The sequence below is a fragment of the Doryrhamphus excisus genome, linkage group LG15 (genome assembly GCF_037039965.1).
Source record: "Doryrhamphus excisus strain RoL-2023G ecotype Guam linkage group LG15, RoL_Dexc_Guam_v1.1, whole genome shotgun sequence".
Classification (NCBI taxonomy): Eukaryota; Metazoa; Chordata; class Actinopteri; order Syngnathiformes; family Syngnathidae; genus Doryrhamphus; species Doryrhamphus excisus.
Window position 1 is genome coordinate 11,305,623 of NC_136371.1, and position 22,206 is coordinate 11,327,828.

Consider the following 22,206-nt stretch of genomic DNA (forward strand, 5'->3'; position numbering starts at 1 on the left):
GCTAAATTCTAATCTTCTGACTTACTTCAGAACTACTAGTAATGGTTTAAATACTGTGTGGCAACTTTAAAATGTAGTTTTATTGATTTTAAACTCATATTAGTACATGATTGTGTATTTTTGGGTACACATTTGGAGTGTTAAGTTGTAGTGTGATGAATTTAGCGTTGTTAGTAAACTACTTATTGTTAGATGACACCGTGAGTCAGATTGTTATGTCGTTATATATAATGACCTCCCTTCCCTTTCCACTGGATTGACAAGCTCGTTGTCAGTACACTGATCTCTTGATTGGCTGCCTGCCCTCACAGACTCATGTGGGCCACAATATACCATTTTATGATGTGGACACAAATTGTATACACCGGTGCAGCTTATATAAGAACAAATCAGTGTTTTCCTATAAATTTAGTGGGTGTGGCTTATGTACCAGAATTTACACTACATGCTGTATTCAACATACTTAGAACAGAAAGACAGAAAGAGTTTTAATGCTTGCAGTACATTTGCACAAAGCTGCATAATCAAGGCTGACAACACCTGTATGATTGAAAACAACCTGAATTTAAAAACAGTCTGTTGTTCCAGGCTCATATTTGGAGTAAAAGTAAGCACTAGTGGTATCTGCACCCAGCTCACTGTTGTGCTTCCTCCACTTATCTAGCCGGTGCATACTGTGTGTATCTTCACAACTCCTCTGAGGACGTCACTCTGGCCAAACAGAGCTTTGCGCATCTGTGAACAGGTGATTTATATGCGATGTGACCAGACATCTCCCTCCTGGCCACGCAGAACCCAGTTTCAGCTCACTTCCTATTGGTGCTTCACGGCACTCCTGCGCCTCTTCTCACTGCCAGTGCTGGATGTCTGCCCACAGTGGTTAAAGGCCTGGTGGGAGGCTGAAAAGATGCCCGTGTACCTGTAAGCAGGGCTGGACTTGGGCATATAACATCTCATACATGTTTGACTCCAACCCATCTTCTATGCCGCTTATCCTCATTAGAGTCATGGGGGCATGCTGAAGCCTATCCCAGCTGACTTCAGGCGAGAGGCAGGGTATACCCTGGACTGGTCGCCAGCAAATCCCACTATTGTCATATACACAAAATGTTTAACGACTAGGTTCGTAGATATGCAATACGAGATGCAAGAAACTTTTACTAGCTTTCTGGCGGAAGAAATATGTGAAAATAAAGGATGTCCCAATGCACATTTTCCAATAAGATAGCAAAAGCATGAATCATACATACCTTTATGATGTATTTTGTAGAGAGGAATGTTAGAAAAGGTTTGATGAAGCGATTACTCAGAGAACATAAGGCAGCAAAAGTAGGGCTGAGAAAAAGTAAGCCACTTTTTTATGAGTCTGTGGTATCGATGACTTGAGGTGCCCAATGAAGCATTTCAATATGATGTTACTCACCTGTTATAGTCAATGATTTTTTCCATCCCGAGGGAATTTCCCACAATTTGCATTTCAAACATCGTTGGTTGTTTGAGGGACCTTCAAATGCACCATGAGGTTGGTTGTATTAAAGGGATAGTTCAGATTCTTTCACATGAAGTTGGTAACTTCTTGTGAAAGAAGAAACACTTTGTCTTGTGAGCCATTTTTGGTGTTGAAGGAAGTATTTCCGACCAGTTGGTCGTAATGGTGCATGCAATTTACATTGGAATGCATCACACAGTACAATTCACAGTTTCACGTGAGCAAGCAAAGCTTATTTAATCGTCAGAAGTATATACTCACACAAATGTCTGCAGGCCTGGCCTGTAAGCCAATCAAAGGTTGGTTTGCAGCTGTTGCACAAGCATCACACAAACAAAGTGGTGTTTAACATTCGGTGACACAGATGCTGCATGCGATCTGCATTTCAAAGCAATGCGTCATCTTGTTCTGCACTTGCTGTGCTGTGTGTGTTTTCAAGCGGACTCATTAGCAACCGCGCCATTCTCAGCACATTAGCGACCGCCTAACGATCATAAGCCGCCTCGACTTCATGATCACGACTCATTGATTAGTGTCTCCTGCTCTGCACCTGGTATTGATCATGTGACACCCTCAACTCAAGTTTGCACGGCTTGATGCTATCACGTTAACACACGCGGCGCGTCTTTCACTGCACAGCGTTTCTCTGCACTCTCATCGCACGATCAGCTACAATCTGGCCACAGGCCCACAGAGTCAGTCCACAAGGGATTGACTGTATTTGCTGTCATAAATAAAACATCATGAACTCATAGCTATGTTCTCGTACAGTGATCCATACTCCCATGATGCATCACTGCAGAATAAGAAAGGAACACACTGTTTTTTGTGTGTATTTCTGATGAAATGCTTTTGTTGGTTCCTGATGGTGAAAAATCTTTTTGACGTCTTGTATGGGTGAAATAATCATAATACACCTCTTGACATACTCTCTGGGTGCATCTGCGCCAAGGTGATTGCAAGGGCCATTATTATGCTTTGCAGGGAACTCACAGGCTTTAAATGGGAATTCCGTGCTAATTTTAGTCCATCGTGCAATATTGCATGCATTGGCTGCACAGGAGGTTTTGCCTTCCTTCTGAGTGGCCCGGTCTTTGTCTCACAAAGGCACTCTTTGTTCCAGGCAAATTGAATGCAGGTGTGAGTGATTTTTTTTTCTTAATCCTGGTGGTGCAGGACTTTGCTTGCTCATGGGCATGTTTGTTTCAATGGAGCATGTTGCTCCTCATGCTTGGCTACACAGACTTATGCTGGCCAGTGGTGTGGCTCGGTTTGGTGCTCGTTAGGCTTCCTAGAGTTTCCCTTCTTACCTCCCTCAGCCAAGGAGCACATTGGCAATGTATGTATGTTCCTGCAGATTCAAATTTGCATCACAGGGGCAAAAATGTAAAACCGTAGCCAAGAAACGTTACATTCCCTGAGTCAGGATTTGTCTGTTTCCAATTTCCAAGTGTAATCTCCACTGGTCATTGTTCCTGGGAGACTTTACATCTGATTAATGGACTGCAGGGACATTACGTCAGCATCTTTATTCCAACATAAGCTAACGCTGTGCTACAAATGGAACCATATGTGGAAAGTTCAAGACTTTTAGTTTGTGTGACTTTTGTCTGTTTGATATATCACTTTCATTGCTTTGTTAGTTTGTGTGATTTCACAGCAACCTTTTTGGCAATACGTGGTGGTAACACACTGTTGGTAAACATCCTGTCCAATTTTGGGCATTTTTGCATTTTTCTCAAAGTAAACTGCTCATTTCTTACTCGGTGGACAACGGCAGAAAAAAATTTGAGTTAGCAGAGTTGCAAACAAGCATTGACGTGAAATAAGCCGTTCATCAGCTGATCAAATGTTTAGGACCACAGCCTTTAAAAGACACAATCTTGGCAGAAAATATGTCATTTTCTTCGGCATTCAAACTGTCTTCATCTCCGGATGGCAAAGGCAAAAAAGGCTTCCTCTCTTTGAGCGTGGTCGGATTATTGAACTGCATAAACAAGGCTTCTGATGAGGTAAGTAAGGCAGTAAGGCAGTTACTTGAAACTTCCTCAAAGGTCCTGAGTGTTGGGACAAAAAGTCAAGCGGCACACCTGAAAAATATTGCAGGCCCAAATGAAGGACAGAAGGTTGCTGAGCGCAGTCCAATAACCATCAGATGCCATCTGTGAAGGGAACAAAACAACATCTTCAAAGGCCTTGTCTTCTTTAACGTCACAAAAGTTCCCATGTGGAATTTGCATGAGAGCACCAAGCACGGGACATTGAAATGTGGAAGAAAGTTTAAAATGTCACAGAGACAGTCCTGATGACTTTCATTGTTACTGGCATGACAAGGAGATCCCATCTGAGATGTTTTCCACGAGGCATAGTGGTGGGGGTGCCATCATAATCTGGGGTGTGTTTTCCTTCATAGAGACATAGACATAGACATAGACTTTCTTTATTGTCATTGCACAATAACACAGCAGAGAAATTGCCAACAAAATGTCGTTGCCTGCCTCCCGTGTAATAATAAATAATAAATAACAATGTGGAGAATAAATAGATTACATCAAATATGAACAACAATGTACAGCGTAAACAGTCATTTGTACAAATAATTTAAATAATTTAGAATAAATAACAATAATTTAAAGTTTTGGTTGTGCATGTGGGCAGGTAGAGGGGCTTATTTGGCATTGAGCAGTCTGATGGCCAGGGGGAAGTAGCTGTCTCTAAACCTGGTTGTTCTACAGCGGATGCTGCAGAGCCTTCTCCCAGACGCCAGGCGAGAAAACAGTCCATGCTGGGGGTATGTGGGGAACAATGAAGTGTCGAGTTGTGCAGGGGTGTCAAACGGCAGATGGCTATGTGGAGATGTTGCGAGGAGGCATTCCTCATGACTGATGGCCCTTGTCTGTGTGGTAATGACTGGCTTCTTCAACAAAACAACACTGCTGGATTTCAGATGTGACCGGACATTAGTTTTGAAGAAAGAGCTGTTGCTTATATCGGTTAATATAGGTAATGAAGTGCTGAACAATATCAGATCTGGGTAAAAAGTAAACCGAACATCTCTGTACATAAAATCGTGCTGATCCAAATGACGGATGTTCAGCTTTGATGGAGGTCTGTGCTCAACTCCAATGTGTGATTGTTTGTCATTCATATCTGGCAGCACTAATTTGTTTCCACGGGCTGCCGAAGGACATAGCGGTGCCTTTGGGTGCTGTCTCCATCCGCATTCCTCATGGTCTCGCATCTCGGCCGTAAGTGAGGTCGAGCGAGGGTAGTGATGCTTTTCATTAGCTAAGTGCACCTAGGGGAGAGGAGCATCGAGGCTTGATTTATTGGTCCGGCTGTCTATAAGGCTCAGAGAAACACCTACTTTCCTCGCCATCCATCCTCGGCTCTTAGACCGTCCACTCTCCTTTTATACCGTCTTTTTTCCTCCATCTGCAGCCATTTTCTGTCTCTCACCAGAATTTTCAATTTTCTCTCCCGGGCCTCTCAAGGGAAGCCAATACTGCACAAAGGATGGATTTTTACTGGCCTGTTGTTCTGAGTAAAAATGGTCTTCTGAAAAGTCTTCTGAAAGTCTGACAGTTGTCATGACAGCCAGGTAACTGCTTCTGATCAGGTCCCATCCACAGCACTGAGCTATATCCCATTAATTGGAGACCGTAAAGCAGGTAAATGCGTGTAAAATGTTGTTTCCAGCTGAGATTCACAGTTGGTCAGAGCCTGTCCCGGCTCGTTCAAGCTGCACAAACACACAAAGGAAATGACATCGCTGCTATGACTCATGAAGAGGCCGCTCGGGGAGAAGAATGATGGGCAAATGACATTTCGAGAGGAAAAACATTACATCCAGGAGGGTTTTCAGCTCCACTCTTGAGTGCAAAGCCGAAGGTGTCGTTTCTCGAGATGCTCCCCCGTATCCTGGAGGAATCAACCTTAACACACACACGCACACACACAGAGTATTTTGCTGCTGTGAGGTTGTTTCCCCACTTCATCATTAATTCGAGCGCTTCAAAGTGAAAACATTCCCTGCTGATGGTATTAATGTCGACGCGTGTATAGTTCCATTGTGATCCTGACATATGGTTATGGTTGGAGGAGAAGAAAGTGTTGTTCCACGAACACTGTGTGATGATGACTTCTTTGTCTCCGTTTCTTCTCAGCCTGATGAGTTGGAGGGTGTCCACACACACTCCTTCAAGCTGAAGCCATTCAAGAAGGCCAAGAGCTGTGATATATGCAAGCAGGCCATCACAAAGGAGGGTCTCATCTGCAAAGGTGGGTATTTGCTCACATCCTGATACATTGTTTATTCTCTTATTCGCCTCTTCCACCACACCGGGAAAGGCTGCTCCCGCTGACGACCTACTTTGTCCGTTTATCTCAGCAAATTGCGGTCACGGCTGCCATAAACATTAAGATGCCTCGCTGAATGTAGGCTGAGGATGCTCAGGAAAATCTAGTCTCTCCCAGTGTTCTGTCTTGAATTACGATCCTTTTACATGCACATGCCGGGATTTTTATTTTGCGTATAGCTGCATGCGCTTTTGTGCAGTGCAGACTTGCGGATGAAGCAGCGCTGACAAATTAGAGACCCAGCAGGAGCAGATCAGGCCTGTATGGGGCTTTGGCTGCAGATTTGCTGTTAAAATTAGCATGGCTGCTGCTGCTGAATTAGCCTAGATAAGAGGCAAAGTGGGGTGGTGGAGAGAGGCAGAACAGGGAGAGAAAATAGGGGGGAGGGGGATCTGCAAGAGCGCACGAGAATTACCTTCATCCCTCTTTTGTTCCTCTATAAGCTGTGTTATGACCACAGTATGCAGTCCTGGCGCATATATGGTCACCTAAACCCTCCAGATGTTTGTGGTTATTGTGGTTATTAGCTGCAGCTCCCCAAGGTCCAGACCTCTTTAACACATTTCCCTCTCAGGCAGATGTTTATATTATGTGCCCATGTGAATTGATGATTTAGTTGCACAGTAATCCCTCGTTTACACGGTTAATTGTTTCCAGACCCGGCCGGGAAAAGTGAATTTTGAGAAACAGGATGCCTTAAAAATGTAATACCTGTTTAGATAACCTGTTTACCACCTTCTAAATATGTGTTTAAACATTATTAAAGCCCTCTAGCCATGAAATAACACCCTTATAGTCACCTTTGCACATGCATAATATGGTAGACCTAACGTGTTCTGGAAGCCAGAGTTTATGGATTATGACCGCATCATTAGCCTGTGTTAGGGATTATCGTGTCTGTGTCTAAGATCATTCAAGCCTGCAATAAAAGCCTGTTGTTGTAGCGATCAACTCTGGTGCTTGTGTCTCACTGAACATTACTTTCATATTACTGTCACAGAGTGACCGGTCATGTTATCACAACGTCTTTGTGATAACGTTTTGGACTAAAAATGGGCCGTATTCAACCAGGAAATGAAAAAAAAAACAGCGTAATGAATACATTTAATGAATACATTTTTGGCCAGGGATTATGTATATTGCAGTGTCGCCACCCAGCATTGTAAGTTGCACGTTTGTTACCAACGTGGAATGGTAGGTTGTTGTTGTTGCATGTTATTGTTATTATGAGTCAGACTGTCTGACTGTCAGACTGATGCATGCAAACATTTTCCTTGTCTGAAAAAGAGCATGACCATTAGGAGATCACTGTCATCTTACTGATCTGGTTGCGTCTTGATTTTTTTTTTTCACATGTTGGGTGTTCCCCTTTTGCAGCCACTTGGGGGCAGCACCACAGCACTCTCTGGTGGTAGAGCGCTGGGCCATGTTGAAGTTTGCTTTCCAGCACACTGAGCAGCTGCAAGCATGACAGTACAAGAGTGCCACAGACTACAGCAGTGGGGGGTGGGTGGGTGTGCAAAATATTAAATGCAAAATATAACATTTGCCCTTTTTTCTTGCAGCTTGTCGGCTGTCCTGCCATAAAAAATGTGAAGTTAAGGTAAGACACTGTCCAACCACAAGGCTGTATTTAAGCATGCAATATGACCATATAGAATATGGAAATATAGAATATATGGACACATTCCAACCTCTCTGTCTGTATGTTTCTCTGCTTTGACTCTTGAAACGTGATTCCAGTGTGTGGTGGGGGAACATAGAGGGATGTGGAGCAAATGAAGGGGAGGGCAGAGCTGGACTAGGCTTTTAGTGGTTTTTGTCGGTCGGGAATGATGCTGAAAATTGTCATCACCCTCGTCTCGACTCAGCCTGCCCTCATTCTCAACCGAAACATCCTCATTGCTTGCCCCTCGACTCCAATGTCTCTGCAGGAATTTAGGCTGGGGCTAGGGGGGGCGGCATGCCGCAAACCAGGAAAAGTCATTTGCGGTGACTGATGTTGAAAGCGGAAATCTTTTGACGGAGGACATCCTTTCACTAAACGCTGGTTTTATCTTTCACTGCTGACATTATCACAGTGAATATGTCACAGGCATGATTTTATTCCTTCTGTTTATTAGAGGCATTGACATCCCACTAACCACCCGGTTGCTTGGATTTTTAATGCCGGCGTCGGCACATTTTATGCCGCTTATGACGCATTAATGGGGCCCATTATGACTTGAATGAGAGTGTCAAGAAGGTGTGATGTTGCCAACATGTGTGTCAAGTACAATATCAAAGGGGACATATTGTGCTTTTCTGCCCTATAAATGTTGCTGGAATGTTGTTTTCTGGTTTTAATTCTCATCTTTCCCGAACAATGCCAGCTGCTGATACGTCGTATCCGCTTGTCTTTGGCCGTTGACATATTCCACCAGCATTGTGAAGTGTTCACATATAAGGGCCTCCTTGGCGCCTTATCGTGAGAATGACCTCCACTTCCTGGGCTTGTGAAGCTGCTCTGCACGCCCATGCTGATTTTGTCTGATTTTAGTGGTAGTCTGCTTGAGTTGAAAATGCATTTCCTGTCCCTCACCTTTATCATGTACAGAGTGCGTACCGAAGCGGAATGTCTGTGCATTACAGACCATGTGCTGTCGTGTGTCTACCCGGTATCACTGCCTCTGTCTGTCAGTGCAAGCAAGTCTGCATTTTTTTCCCTCTGTCTTGGAACGATGCTGCAACGGTTTTCTGTGTGATTGAAGGAGCAGTGGCTTGGAAGATGGAGGCGAGGTTTGGCTGTGTGGGTGTCGACAGGGATGACGAGGAAGTGGCTGTCTGAATACTTCTAAACATCAGGGCTGGAGAGCAATTGTTGTGCTCTGGCGTCTTTCCTAAAATACTGTTTGCATGTCTTGGTGTTGCTGCAGCAGTTTCTAACTCACCCTGGAGACGAGTTCGATAATAAAAAGTAAATGGTGGTATAATATAATATACAATACTGTCATGCTAAAATTCAATAAATGAAGCAAGAAAGTTCATTTTGGGTCACCCATGCAATCGCTACTGCATATGGAAATATTTTTACGACACTCTTGTTTATAAAGTTGGAAGGCAAACGGGACTTTTATTTTGAAGGCCGGTAGTATGTCCTCTGTGTGCTTCCCGTCCTCACTCAGAACCTGCACGCGGTCATCTGGGATTGTGAAACAGCCCTTACATTAAAGCAGTGAAGTTTTACTCATCGTACGAGCACAAGTCGTACTGTATGTCTCTTTATGTCTTATTAGGTCTGTGAGCAAGATGGCAGGAAATGGGCAGTAAAAAAACTTTTCTAACTTGACTTTTCTAATGCCAAGAAATGCGATGTGTTCAGACATTTGACCGGTACTGTACTTTCCTCATAGCCCGTGTTAACAATCAACAAACAAAGGGCCACCAACACAAAACAATATGTCAATATGTAGTATGCATAGTATGTCCATATATTACATAGGCAGGTAACTCCTGTCAATCTCCAATGGAGTCCACATCGGAACATGTGTTGATGTGTGACTGGAAAGCCTTTAATTTGACGTCTGGTCAACAGCATGCTCCATAAAATACAAACCAGCAGTCCTTTAATATTGCAAGAGGCCCAGTTTTAGCCCCATTTTACTGCCTGCAGTCCTGCACAGCTACTGTATTTATGTGTGTGTCTGGGCGAATTGCATATGTAATGTAAAAGTATAGAATTCTCATTCCATAGATACCAATGTGCGGTTAGCACTTTAACATGTACACCTTAACTCATTCAATACCAAAAACACATTTATATGTTTTAATAAACCTGAACGCTACATCCCAACAACATACTTTTTTTTGCATTCAAGGCAAAAAGAGGTGATGACTCAACCCTCCACTAATGCATTTCACTTTTAGAGCAGTTTGAAGCAATGAAAATGGCCACAAGGTGGCAGAAGTGAATTTGATAAGAGCTCAGCAGAGATCATAGATGGAAGGAGGAAATGAGAAAGCATGGAGGCGTGCAGCACGCAGAAGGTAAACAAGCGGGTTAAAGCAAGCCAAGGAAAAATTCAAGAAAAAATGTGGGATGTTAACCAACAAACGTGCCAACCAGGGTGGATGTAAACCAAGGTGCCATGGTATCACATGGTAAATTGCTTATATTGGAGAATCCATCAATTAAAGTAATTCATGAACATGTATTACCACATAAACACAAACAAACGTTCCAAAACTTGGCACTAAGGACTACCCATTCCTAGTTCTCGTGAATATAATAAATTGATTCGGACATGGCCAAAATTTATTATTTTAATCTATAATAGTCCATCTACATATTAGTCTTTTCAATTAGATACATTTAAAATACCAACGCCACTTTTTTCCTCCACTAGTAAATGATGACATTGGAGGCACCTCATCATCATAGTCATGGGGGTGCATGCATCTGACCAACGTGTTCAAGTGCATGCGCATGTGCACCCTCTTAAAATAGTTTTGACATTTGCTCTGTTTTGGCAGTTTTGTCTTTTTGGTCAAACTTAGAACAAACAGTAAAACAGGCTTTGAGGGAGGGGGTGAGCGCCGCTCAAGAATGTTGGCATGGAAAACAGCAAAACCATCTGAGCATGAAAATGAAAAAGGTAGAGCAGTAGCAGGGGAGGAGTGAACACACACTCATACACACTCACACACACACACACACACACAAAATGGTCGCATAGCTGCTGAAGTCACGCCTTCCTGTTCCTCCTTCACAAACGCAAGTCTGTTGCCCCGGTGCAAACATGTCGCATCAGAGAGGCGTCAACATGTGTCTCCATAGTGATGCCCTTCAGTGTTATAGAGGCGGCTGGCAGACAAGCGGTACGGGCGGCCTCATAACGCGGTGCGGTGCGGTTTGATGACTGACAGCCTAATTAAACTTCATCTTTCTTAGAGGTCATGAACTAAGTTCTAAGAGAAGGATAATACATCTTTAAGTCCTTCTTCAGGAGCTCAACTCAAAATTTATAAACTTTTTCCATGTACACAAAAGGCAGATTTCTCTAAAATACTGTTCACAAATTATCTAAATCTGATATTCCACCTCAAGGTGCTGATGAGAGTGCGGTTATTGTACAGGTGTGCCTTAGGCTGGCTAGAATAAAAGGCTATGTGTGGTTTTAATGTATTGGATAATATACTGCACACTCCCTCGCTCCTTGGCATTGTGCTGTGTAACAAAAATGCACATTTTGGGTGGCCTTTTATTGTAGCCAGCCCAAGGTACACCTGAGCAATAATAATACTGCATTGGGTGGGAATTTACCAGCTACACGGAAGTCCACCATGTACACCACTACACTACCAAAGCCCCCCCCCCCCCCCCCCCCGCCCCACATAGAAGTCATCTTTGACACACACACCATTTTGAGCACAAACACTAATAAAGCAGTAATAAATAATAATCATAACACTAATAAAGTCTTTCGCGAGCCTTTGCCACCATCTCATTGGATGCTGTGTGTCTGCTCGCTTGTTTACGCCTTTGTCACATTGGCAGAAGTACCCCAAATCCCCAAATAGCTGTCCTCACCTATGCCTGTCGGTAAGTCCCATCAAAATCCAAATTTTACTTTTTTCACTTCAAATCAGACGAGAGGCGCCTCTATGTAAAATGTGTTAATTAGGACACTCATGCCAAGGTATACCACTGTATAAATGACAATTAAAATAAATACAGACGGTGATTCGGTATCTTCTCTTTTCTTTCTGGTAATTGACACTTGACGTCACAAGTCGACAAGTCACAGCAGCAGTAGACTTCCATACAGCCATAGTGTCCGTAGGTGTGAATGCGAGTGCAGAGGGTGTTTATGTTTCCTTATGTTCACCAAAATGTATTTCCAATTACAAGGAAACTGCAAAGTGCAAAAATGGAGGCAATTTTGCAAGAAAAAACATGAAATTGAAATTCGACAAACAAATTGATAAATGTGACATGATATTAGTTACCTGTTATCGACTCCTGGGGCTGGTGAGTGATTCAGATTCCAATTTCTAATGCTGTTTCATGATGCTGTTGATGCAATGAGAGTTATTCTCTCTGCCAACAGCTACAGGAGGATAGTGATGGAGTGCAGACAGGAAAATTAGACAGACGGGGCTCAGAGAGGAAAGGATGCAGTTACTCTCTCGCTTTGGGCACCAAGCTGCCCCGAGCCACTTTCTTGGCCTTATATAGTGTGTTTGAACACTACTTGGCAGGCAAAATAGAAGCCAGAGCCAGCAGCACAAAGAGTGCATCCTGGTCCAGTCGGAAGGCTGCACACCGAGTTCAGTAGCGCTCTGGCACACGTCCGGGATTACTGCTGGTCTTTTGAGCAAGGGGGAGCTGTGGCTAAGGAGGAGGGCAAAAGTATATGTATTTGGTGCTCCCTCACTTGCCCCCGTCCTCGCCTGAGGTGGTGTGAGGGTGGTGGGTGTCGTACAGGCAGTGGAAATGCAGCAGTAGAAACCAGACAGAGCTGGAAAGAGAGACCCTAGTTGCTCCAGTGTCCAGGTAAGAGTTGTGTTCAGGGTCCTTTGGGGGTTTGCATGCTTACATTTTGCTTGATTTCAGGAGGGTGTGTTTCGAGTGTGTTGTTGTGTTAAAAGGGTTTTTGAAGTGGCCCTCATGGTCCCCCAACTGGCATATGCACATCATTTTCTTTGTGGAGCTGCATGGTTTTAGTCACTTTCCCCCACTGCCTACCCTCCTCAGTCCTGACAAGACTGATGTTGGCAATCACTTACCTTTGACCTTTGGCCAGCAAAAGGGGTAGCAGTCAAACATGAGCGGTCGAGAGGTCACTCGGCTTGTGTGCCCTGTTTCCCACTTAACGGGCCAGACAACAGACAGGAATGCAGTTTTACTGCGCTGTCACTGGGTACTGCAAAGCCTGCCGCTGTTCTAAATTTGCTTTAAAATCTCCAGAGAAAACTTGCCACCTTTTCTCACCTTGCCCACAGTTAGAGAGTGGTGTCTCCCTGGTGCGTCGTAATGCGAAGACATATGCTAATAGAACAGCTGTTTGTCTCCCCTTATAGAAGCGGGTTCCCCTCAGGGAAGGTTACATGTTTACCCATTAGAGAACACCCCCAAGAGAAATGTGAAAGAATTGTATCAAATCATGTCCTCAAAATGGTTGTTGGTGCTAAATGTTAAACAATCACAGCTTCTGAAAGGTAGTAGGACACAAGAGGCTGTGGACTCAGCTCTCTGCATTCCAATGCCAATAAACGATAAACACGCGCTGCCAGAAATAAATTGTGTATCAAGTTGGCCAGCAAAGAATCCTTACAAGACGACATTCCATCCCGTCTTGTGTTTTGATCCTGGTTTGACTGTGCTTGGAGTGGTCTACTGAGGGAGAACATCCTGTGTCTGAGCACTGTACAACATCATCTCAAGGTGCTGGTCTTCTAAGTTTGCTTCCCACCAGCAGCACCATCAAATGGTCAACATCAGCAGAGCTTTGGTTGAAAAAGATGTTGTGAATGTTGGCTCTTTCCCACGATTGACAGCCTGATTAAATGACCTAAAGTTTATGACATGCAATCACAGCGTGAAACGCCACTGCGGCCCTTTCCGATTGGAAGGTTTTCCGTCTGTGTCCAAAGCAAGCCGCAATTGCACATCTGATCCTCATCAATTCCTCATTTAAAGGTCTATTTTGTAGAAGTGGTAGTGACTCGTGTCTCGCTGCGGCCTGACCGTGATCCAATAGCTACTTTCTCACTCATCATGGTCCTCGGCCTCCTGTGCGTCTGCTTTATGAAGTTCCTTTTGGACCACAAAGCCGTCACACAACTGCAGTGGTTGAGAGGTGAACTCTTGTCCGTGGAATGGTTTCAATAAGAATGTGTGAATGATGAAAAACATTCACACATATAAAATTGGCCAACATTTTTCACCTACTTGTGTGATTGGTCGTCTCTAAGATCTTATAAGTCTGGTCATGGGCAACCCTTTCCTCTTGTCATCCACCAAACGTCATCATTCAGTTGTCTGCTATTTTCCTTCTCTTTGATTGAACAATTTTTTCAATGTGCAACAGAATGTACAGTTGAATGTGCAGCAAAATCCACACTCGCCAAAACATCAAACCAGAGAGGAACAGGCGCTCTGCTGTCATGGCGCTGCATGGATTTGGTCCCCCTCCAAGGAAAACAGAGAGGCAGCGATGCTTAAATCCCTCCAAAGAGGCTTTGTGAGCTTCGGTCCTTATTTGGCCACCACTTAGAGAGCATGGAATTCACTTTCTCATGCGGGCTGCCATCCATGTGGCATTGGGTCCTGTGGGGGCAGGAGGATTGTTTAGGGGATCGTGAGTGTGGAAGGACTGTCATTCTGAGATAATATATGTTGGGCTGAAGACGATCTTGGGGGGGAGTTGAAGGACAACTCCTTGGTTATTTCTATCTGGAATAGCAAGACTGGAGAAAAGATGGGCGGGTTCTGGGGGAAAAGCCGTCACTCAGCTGAGACGCTTGACCTCGTGACATGGCCTCTCTTCTGAGCCATGCTATGGGGTTGCTGGTTCCCCTCAGGATGTGATGCGATTAGGAGCTCTCTGATTCAAATGTCAAAGTCTCTGATGCATTTTTCTTACAATTAGCAATGTAAGGTTATAACATTTTTTGGGAATGGGTTTCATCAAGGGTGTCCAAAGTGTGGCCCAGGGTCGCCAAAAACAGCAGTCAGACAAGTGGCCATTTTTATGGCTTAAAATTGCTCTGAAGTGAAATTAATCTGTGACGCAAGTGAAATTAATCGTTTGCGTCTCGTTTAAAAGGATGTATAAATACGTAGCTGGGAGTTATACTATTACGAGAACAAAGTCAAAATATGGGAATAAAGTCAACATTAAGACAAGGAGCTTTGTAATTATTAGGGATGTCCGATAATTACCGATAATTATCGGCCCGATATATGGCAATGGTAATGGTTTCATTTCATTTGAACATGCATCAGATTACAATCACATAATCAGTTCCCAGTTCCACATGTCCAAAAGGAGTAGGAAGAAGCAAAGCTTATTAAATCCTACCCCTCCATCTGGTTCTTTTACAATCAGTAACTGTTACATTTGTTCACTTCCTGCTTTCCGTATTCAGTTTAAGGTTTTGTTTTGTTTCGTTTTGTTTTTTGAATTTTTTAAATGTTGTAATTTTTTGTCCCGTACCGAAGTACGAGGTGATATGACCATACAATGACATTATGTGTACCATAGTAACTGTCAATATAGTGATATACAGTGCATCCGGAAAGTATTCACAGCGCTTCACTTTTTCTACATTTTGTCATGTTACAGCCTCATTCCAAATTGTATTAAATTAATCTCTGACCTCAAAATTCTACACGAAATACTCCATTATGACAATGTGAAAAAGTTTTTTTTTTTACTTTTTTTGAATTTATTAAAAATAAAAAACAAAAAAATCACATTTACATAAGTATTCACAGCCTTTGCCATGAAGCTCAAAATTGAGCTCAGGTGCATCTTTTTTCCACTGCTCATCCTTGAGATCTTTCTACAGCTTAATTGGAGTCCACCTGCAGTAAATTCAGTTGATTGGACATGATTTGGAAATATAATAACTGTCTATATAAGGTCCCACAGTTGACTGTGCATGTCAGAGCACAAACACCAAGCATGAAGTCAAAAGAACTGTCTGTAGACCTGCGAGACAGGATTGTCTTGAGGCACAAATCTGGGGAAGGATACAGAAACATTTCTGCTGCTTTGAAGGTCCCAATGAGCACAGTGGCCTCCATTATTCGTAAATGGAAGACGTTTGGAACCACCAGGACTCTTCGTAGACGAAAGCCACTCCTTAGTAAAAGGAACATGGCAGCCCGTCTGGAATTTGCCAAAAAGCACCTGAATGACTCTCAGACCATGAGAAACAAAATTCTCTGGTCTGATGGCTTTCGTCTGGCCACTCTACCATACAGGCCTGATTGGTGGATTGCTGCAGAGATGGTTGTCCTTCTGGAAGGCTCTCCTCTCTCCACAGAGGAACGCTGGAGCTCTGACAGAGTGACCATCGGGGCCTTGGTCACCTCCCTGACTAAGGCCCTTCTTCCCCGATCGCTCAGTTTAGAAGGCCGGCCAGCTCTAGGAAGAGTCCTGGTGGTTCCAAACGTCTTCCATTTACGAATAATGGAGGCCACTGTGCTCATTGGGACCTTCAAAGCAGCAGAAATGTTTCTGTATCCTTCCCCAGATTTGTGCCTCAAGACAATCCTGTCTCGCAGGTCTACAGACAGTTCTTTTGACTTCATGCTTGGTGTTTGTGCTCTGACATGCACAGTCAACTGTGGGACCTTACATAGACAGTTATTATATTTCCAAATCATGTCCAATCAACTGAATTTACTGCAGGTGGACTCCAATTAAGCTGTAGAAAGATCTCAAGGATGATCAGTGGAAAAAAGATGCACCTGAGCTCAATTTTGAGCTTCATGGCAAAGGCTGTGAATACTTATGTAAATGTGATTTTTTTGTTTTCTATTTTTAATAAATTCAAAAAAAGTCAAAAAAAAAACTTTTTCACATTGTCATAATGGAGTATTTTGTGTAGAATTTTGAGGTAAGAGATTAATTTAATACAATTTGGAATGAGGCTGTAACATGACAAAATGTAGAAAAAGTGAAGCGCTGTGAATACTTTCCGGATGCACTGTATATATATATATATATATATATATATATATATATATATATATATATATATATAGCACATCATGACTGGTATATAGGCATAATATATATACATAATAATATATAGGCATATTGGTTTTCAGGCAACAAGCCAATATCGGACATCCCTAGTAATTATGTGTATATTAAAAAAAAGCATATATTAGGAATATGCTTTTCACCAATATCACAATCTAGTCTTTGATTTTTCATTATGCAAGCCTTGATGGAAATGTTTGGACACTCCTGGGTTACACAAACAAACAACGGCGAGGCACGTGGCTGAGTCACTGTGAGATTCCTCCACTTTTATTTGTCAAAGCCCCATGAAGCGTCCCACTGCTGCCACCATATAAGGATGTCAGAGTAGACGCAGTAGGGAATGTTGACTGTGAAGGTCTGTCATCAGGCCTCTCTCGAGTCTTCTTCCCATCATCATCCTCGCCTTTTGACCTTTGGATCAGTACAAACATGTCGCATGCTACAGCCCTGCTGTAAATAAAATGCGATGCGTGATGGAAGCTGCTACTGGGCATGAAAATGTATGAATGTCAGCAGTGGCCGCAGGAAGCGAGGCGGAGAGCACTTTAAAGCATAACAGCTAAATGGTGACTGTGAGTTAGATAATTTGTGGCCACGACTCGCGTTTTCGTCAGTCATCTTTGTCAGGCCCACCCCCACGTTGCGTATCAACACGCACCACGTGAGTTGCGTCCGACAACTCCTGTATTTTGATTTGCCCGGACACAACAACGCAAAGCCAACTAGGCTTTTGTTTTCTCAGTGAACAAATTATGTCCGCTTCCTTCCCGCCTGCGCCTGTCGGCCACTGATAGTGGACATCATCTCACTGTGCTCAAACTTGCTGCAGCTCATGTTTATTCGTAAAGTTCCTGTGCTTGCTGGATCCTAATCAGTGATGTGCGGCCACGGGACAGTCACACAGACTATTAGGAGCCGTGCTTGTCATGGATACTCGGAGCATGCGGTGATGGCCTTCCTACTATTTAAAGATGCAACATCAGAAAATGTTATGACCGCCACTCTTATTCCGATGCAGTGTTTTGACCAGAGGATCAGAATACTCTTTCTTCTTATGCTCTGCAAGGACGCGACGCACAAGAAGAGATGCTCGATGTTGACATTTGCCAATATCAGTTGTATTGATATTGTTAGTGGTAGGTGAAATGGAAATTTCATGGTTGGAATGTTTGCTTTATTGAGGTATAGTGATGATAAAAGTGAATCTAAGACAACAGTTGGTCTTTTCTATATTGATACTTTAATCCTCCATAATAATGTACGGTGATAGTCATTATTGATGTGTTGGTAGCAAAATGCACACATAATTTCAGCGACACAGATCATTTTGACAAAGTACAGGAACTTTGGAAATCCAATAACGATCATTACCTTTTGTGTCGGCTGCCATCATACACATTAACGTGGCAGACACCTTCTGTTAAGCGTCAAAGACACACCATCTGCATCTGCACCATCGACTTTACATGAAAAAATCATGTGGTGTCCAATCATCATGACTGTTATTGACTTATTGATAATGTTTTGTGAAAATGAGTGTGAGGTTTTATTTGTCACTGTTTTTCATGAACTTAACATTGTGCAGTATTTTTTTTACATGAAGTGCAGGTGATTGAGCACTACTAAAAATAAACTTTAAAGTTTTGAGGGCACTTCAAATTTCACATTTTACTCCCTTGTCAGGTTTGAACTCAGTTTAATAGTGAACTAAACTGGGCTCATTCCACACATTTCCCATCGCTTATTTTAAAAACTGATACCGATATGAAGAGGTACCTCATTTTCATGCCAAGATCAACACCCCTGAATGCAAGACAACTGAAACAAGCCAACCTCTAACCAACCTTGTTTTCCCTCTCACAGGTCACCACAGCGTGTCAAACAGGCACCAACTATGAGCTGGTGAGTACAACACATGAAGCATGAATAGAGGCATTAAGGAAACTTTCAGTGACCCTGACCCTGACTTCTGAAATACAATGATCCTTCCTGGACTTGTTTGCAAAGCCACACCATAGGGCAGTTTGCCTTTTCCCATGGCGGTGATAAAGACACATTTGAATCCTGTGTCAGTTTCACAAGTGTGAAATTCAGGATCCTGTCAAGAATTTGGCTGCTTGCTCATCTTCGGAGATGTGACCAAATTAGGAACATTCCAAGCCCCCATCACTACTTTACACTTATTTACTTTGGACGTGGGCCCTTGAAAATGACGACTGCGGCTTGTTAAACAGTCTGTAGTCTTGTTTATGGAGCTCAACCAAGGCCCTTCTCTTCACAGAGAGATTTTCCTATGGTTCCCTGTCTGTATTGGGACTTTTTGCTTTTCTTTCGTCACACTCCTTTTCAGCTGTACACACACACACCGTGTAACATCTTGCATCCATATGTACATGAATAATTGGAAATACATAAGAGGTCAGATAGTGTGGCGGCGCTATCCGGTGACTAAGCAGTCCACTGTCTGCTTTCTCTCCACAGCCTCCCACTCCTCAGCTGCCGTTGAAGCATGTAGATACTCCGGTAAGTATTTGCTGGCTGCATATATGTTTCTCAGGCTGCATGTCGGTGGCAGCAAGGCACCAGACTTGCGGTGGCCGTGTTCAGTTGACTGGCCTGTGGAAGGACAGCTGGCAGCTCACGTGGTCTGAAGTCAACAACAAACTCAGACTGACACGTGGGTCCGTTCTGGATGAGTGCGAGAAACTTTAAGAGTAAGAGCTGGCTGCCGGAGAGAAGGCATGAATGATGAGCTAGACTTTGGGTGTGGACATGCAGCGAGCTACATCAGAAAAAAAGTTCCTCCTTTGTTTGTGCGCGCGGGTTTTTGATGAAAATTTGTCGTCCCGCTCTACATAGCTGTTTAAATTTCATGGCTTCATGCTATGACGGTTTTAATATAAATAGATTATTCATAAATTATCACTGTGGTTGACTACGGAAATATTTACATTTAATCAAATTGTACGTATTCTGACGAAATTACAAACATTAAAATGAATTTAAATACAAATATAAGGCATTCAGAAGACGCATTCAAAGATATGTAATATTCCAAACTGGTCACAAGGTGTCAGCAATGTCACATTGATGAGATAGTAGCCACCACAGGAAGTACACTATCCAGAAGGAACTCTCCCAAAGCTAACATGTGTGTTATGTCTTATTTATGTCTTATCGATCATATTTTCTATTAAAAATTGCAAGCAGGGGAGGTTAGTCCTTTGTCAGGTGGGCATTATGAACTGCAGCATTGTCCTCTTGAAGGGTCTTCAGTCATGAGGAATGCCCCCCGCAACATCTCATAGCCAGCTGCCGTTTGACGCCCCTACACAAACTGATGCTCCATTGTTCCATTGAAGGGAAAAACACCCCAGATGCCCTCTAATGGTTATTGGACTACACTCGGCAGCAGTAACCACGTTCACTTGGGCCTAGGATTGTTCCTTGTTGTGACAGACAGCCCAACGGATCCTCTGGCTCAGGGCGGGTGACATTTTTTTGGGTCAACCACTTGGCTTTTTTTGTTCCATAACTGTCATGATGTTTGAAGAAGTTTCAAATGATCCTCTTACTGCATCCAACAGCAGCAGTACGCAGCTACGATTGACTCTTATGCAGCTCAACAATACGACTGTGTTCAAAGAGAGAAAGCTTTTTTGCCTTTGCCAGCAATGGCAAATGATCATTATGATCATTATCATGTGAATTACCTGTCAGAAAATGACTTGTGTTTGTTATTTGGTCTTTTGGACCAAAAGATTTGGACCAAATGGAGCTTGTTAGGCGTATTATTATATATTATGATATTATAAAGATAGTGTTTCATTATATAATATAAATATAGTATCCGCCTATTTACACGTTGAGTACAAAAACATTGAATTACAGCAGATTCTGTCGCATATTGGCCAACGGGCACAATCATCATGAATTGTGTATCTGTCGTCCGACTTTGTTTACAGTTACAGTTTCATGAGGTCAAATGTATTACAGCTGTTCCCTCATTATGCTTGTGGAACAAAGCGGGAGGGAAATGCGGTGCTGCTAAGTGACATGCTCAGACTACAAATAGCAACACTGAAGCTTCTAATCTTCCAGTCTTTAACTTGTTTTTCGCTGAAAGTTGACAATAGTAAATTGGAAGTACTATACTCCCCTCTCTTTGGAATCCATAGAGTTGCTCTTGGAGCATAGTGTCCATTGTGGGAAAAAGTGATGGAATGTCGCATTATATTTTAACATAAATATAAAGCATCCACCCTCGGCCATCTCTGTGTGGAGTTTGCATGTTCTCCCTGTGAATGCGTGGGTTTTCTCCGGTCAAAATGACCACAATTGAGAATGTTTGGAGCTCGTCTTGATTTGAGCTCTTCCTGATTTAAAAAATCAGCTCCTGGCTCTGGAGACGATAGAACCTGCATTCCCAGACTCAAAGGTATGGACAAAGAGCTCAAGTTTTTCATCTCCCAATTACAGCTGCACAACTACCAGGACGCTGAAGGAGCCAGTTGGTTGTGCTATTCTCAGCTCAGGAACTCCATTCTGAAGGGTAATTACGGTCAGAAACGCATGTTTACTGAGCAAAGGAAGCTCACGTCAACACTTGGCTTGGGAAGAAGGGACCGACTGTGATGGGGGAGCTGGGAATAACGACAGATAATGAGACAGAGGGAGGAGTAGCTGCAAGGAAGGGAGACAACTTTAAGGGAAGACAGTTGAGAGGGGGAAAAAAACATCACCACTTTTGCAAAAGTAGCTATCGAGCATCCAGGATGGGAACCCACACTGAGCAGGACACTGGGTCACCAGACACGGATATATTTATTTTATTTGGATATTCAAAATAAAAAGCTATGCCTCTGAGCGGCTCTTTTCGGAAACATTTAACCTGCCTGCGTTCAACTTGGAGGTGGAGCACAGGTCACTTGGTCAACAAGGTAAGCCACGCCCACATTGAACAGCAGACTTTTTGTTTGTGAGCACTTTTACACGTCGACCTTGACTTGGAACATGTGACCTCCCATCAATCCAACAGCGTCCATTGTTGTGTGTGTGGGGGGGCCTTGTATGAGATTTTAGGAGTACAATTGACACAAAATGTATGAGATAGGTATATACTTTATCCATCTCCAAGAGAAAGTGTCATCATATAATTAGTCACGTAAAAATAAAACAAACAAGGCAAGATAGGAGAAAAAAAAGAATAAATAATAAATAAATGTGGATTCAATAATTCATAATAAGTTAAGTCCAGGCCTGTGTGTGTGTTTTTAATCGCTGCCCCTTTGTAAAGTCGTATGGCGTGGGGGAGGAATGAGCCACTCAGTCTTTCAGGGGAGCAGGACAGCGATAGTAATCTGCCACTGAAACGTTTTCCACAGGAATGAAGGCATGGCTCTCCAAACTGCACGCCGTGACTCGTTACTTATCGGCCCATTGTAGAAATAAAATTAAACACACAAAAAGCAAAAAGGCTCAATGTCAAGAAAAAAAGCTGACATATTCATATAATAACAATAGCAACTAATGCAGTTCATATAGTAACACCGAACACCAAGCAACTAATGCAGTAATGCGGTAATGTTGCACCAG

The 22,206-nt window shown here is 43.0% G+C and overlaps 1 protein-coding gene across 11 annotated transcripts in view; it reads left to right on the forward strand.

Moving 5' to 3' along the window:
- The window catches only part of tns1a (tensin 1a), a 62,428-nt gene that overhangs the window by 14,841 nt on the left and 25,381 nt on the right, over window positions 1-22,206 (forward strand). For 9 of the 11 annotated variants that reach the window (XM_058052528.2, XM_058052524.2, XM_078796802.1 and 6 more), the window contains 4 exons: window positions 5,656-5,770; window positions 7,414-7,451; window positions 18,475-18,513; window positions 19,093-19,134. In XM_058052528.2, coding sequence (XP_057908511.2) covers window positions 5,656-5,770; window positions 7,414-7,451; window positions 18,475-18,513; window positions 19,093-19,134 — 234 coding nt within the window. Of the gene's footprint in view, window positions 1-5,655; window positions 5,771-7,413; window positions 7,452-11,759; window positions 12,384-18,474; window positions 18,514-19,092; window positions 19,135-20,832; window positions 21,552-22,206 lie in introns of those variants that run through there. The other 2 variants (XM_058052534.2, XM_058052533.2) reach the window with 2 other exon arrangements.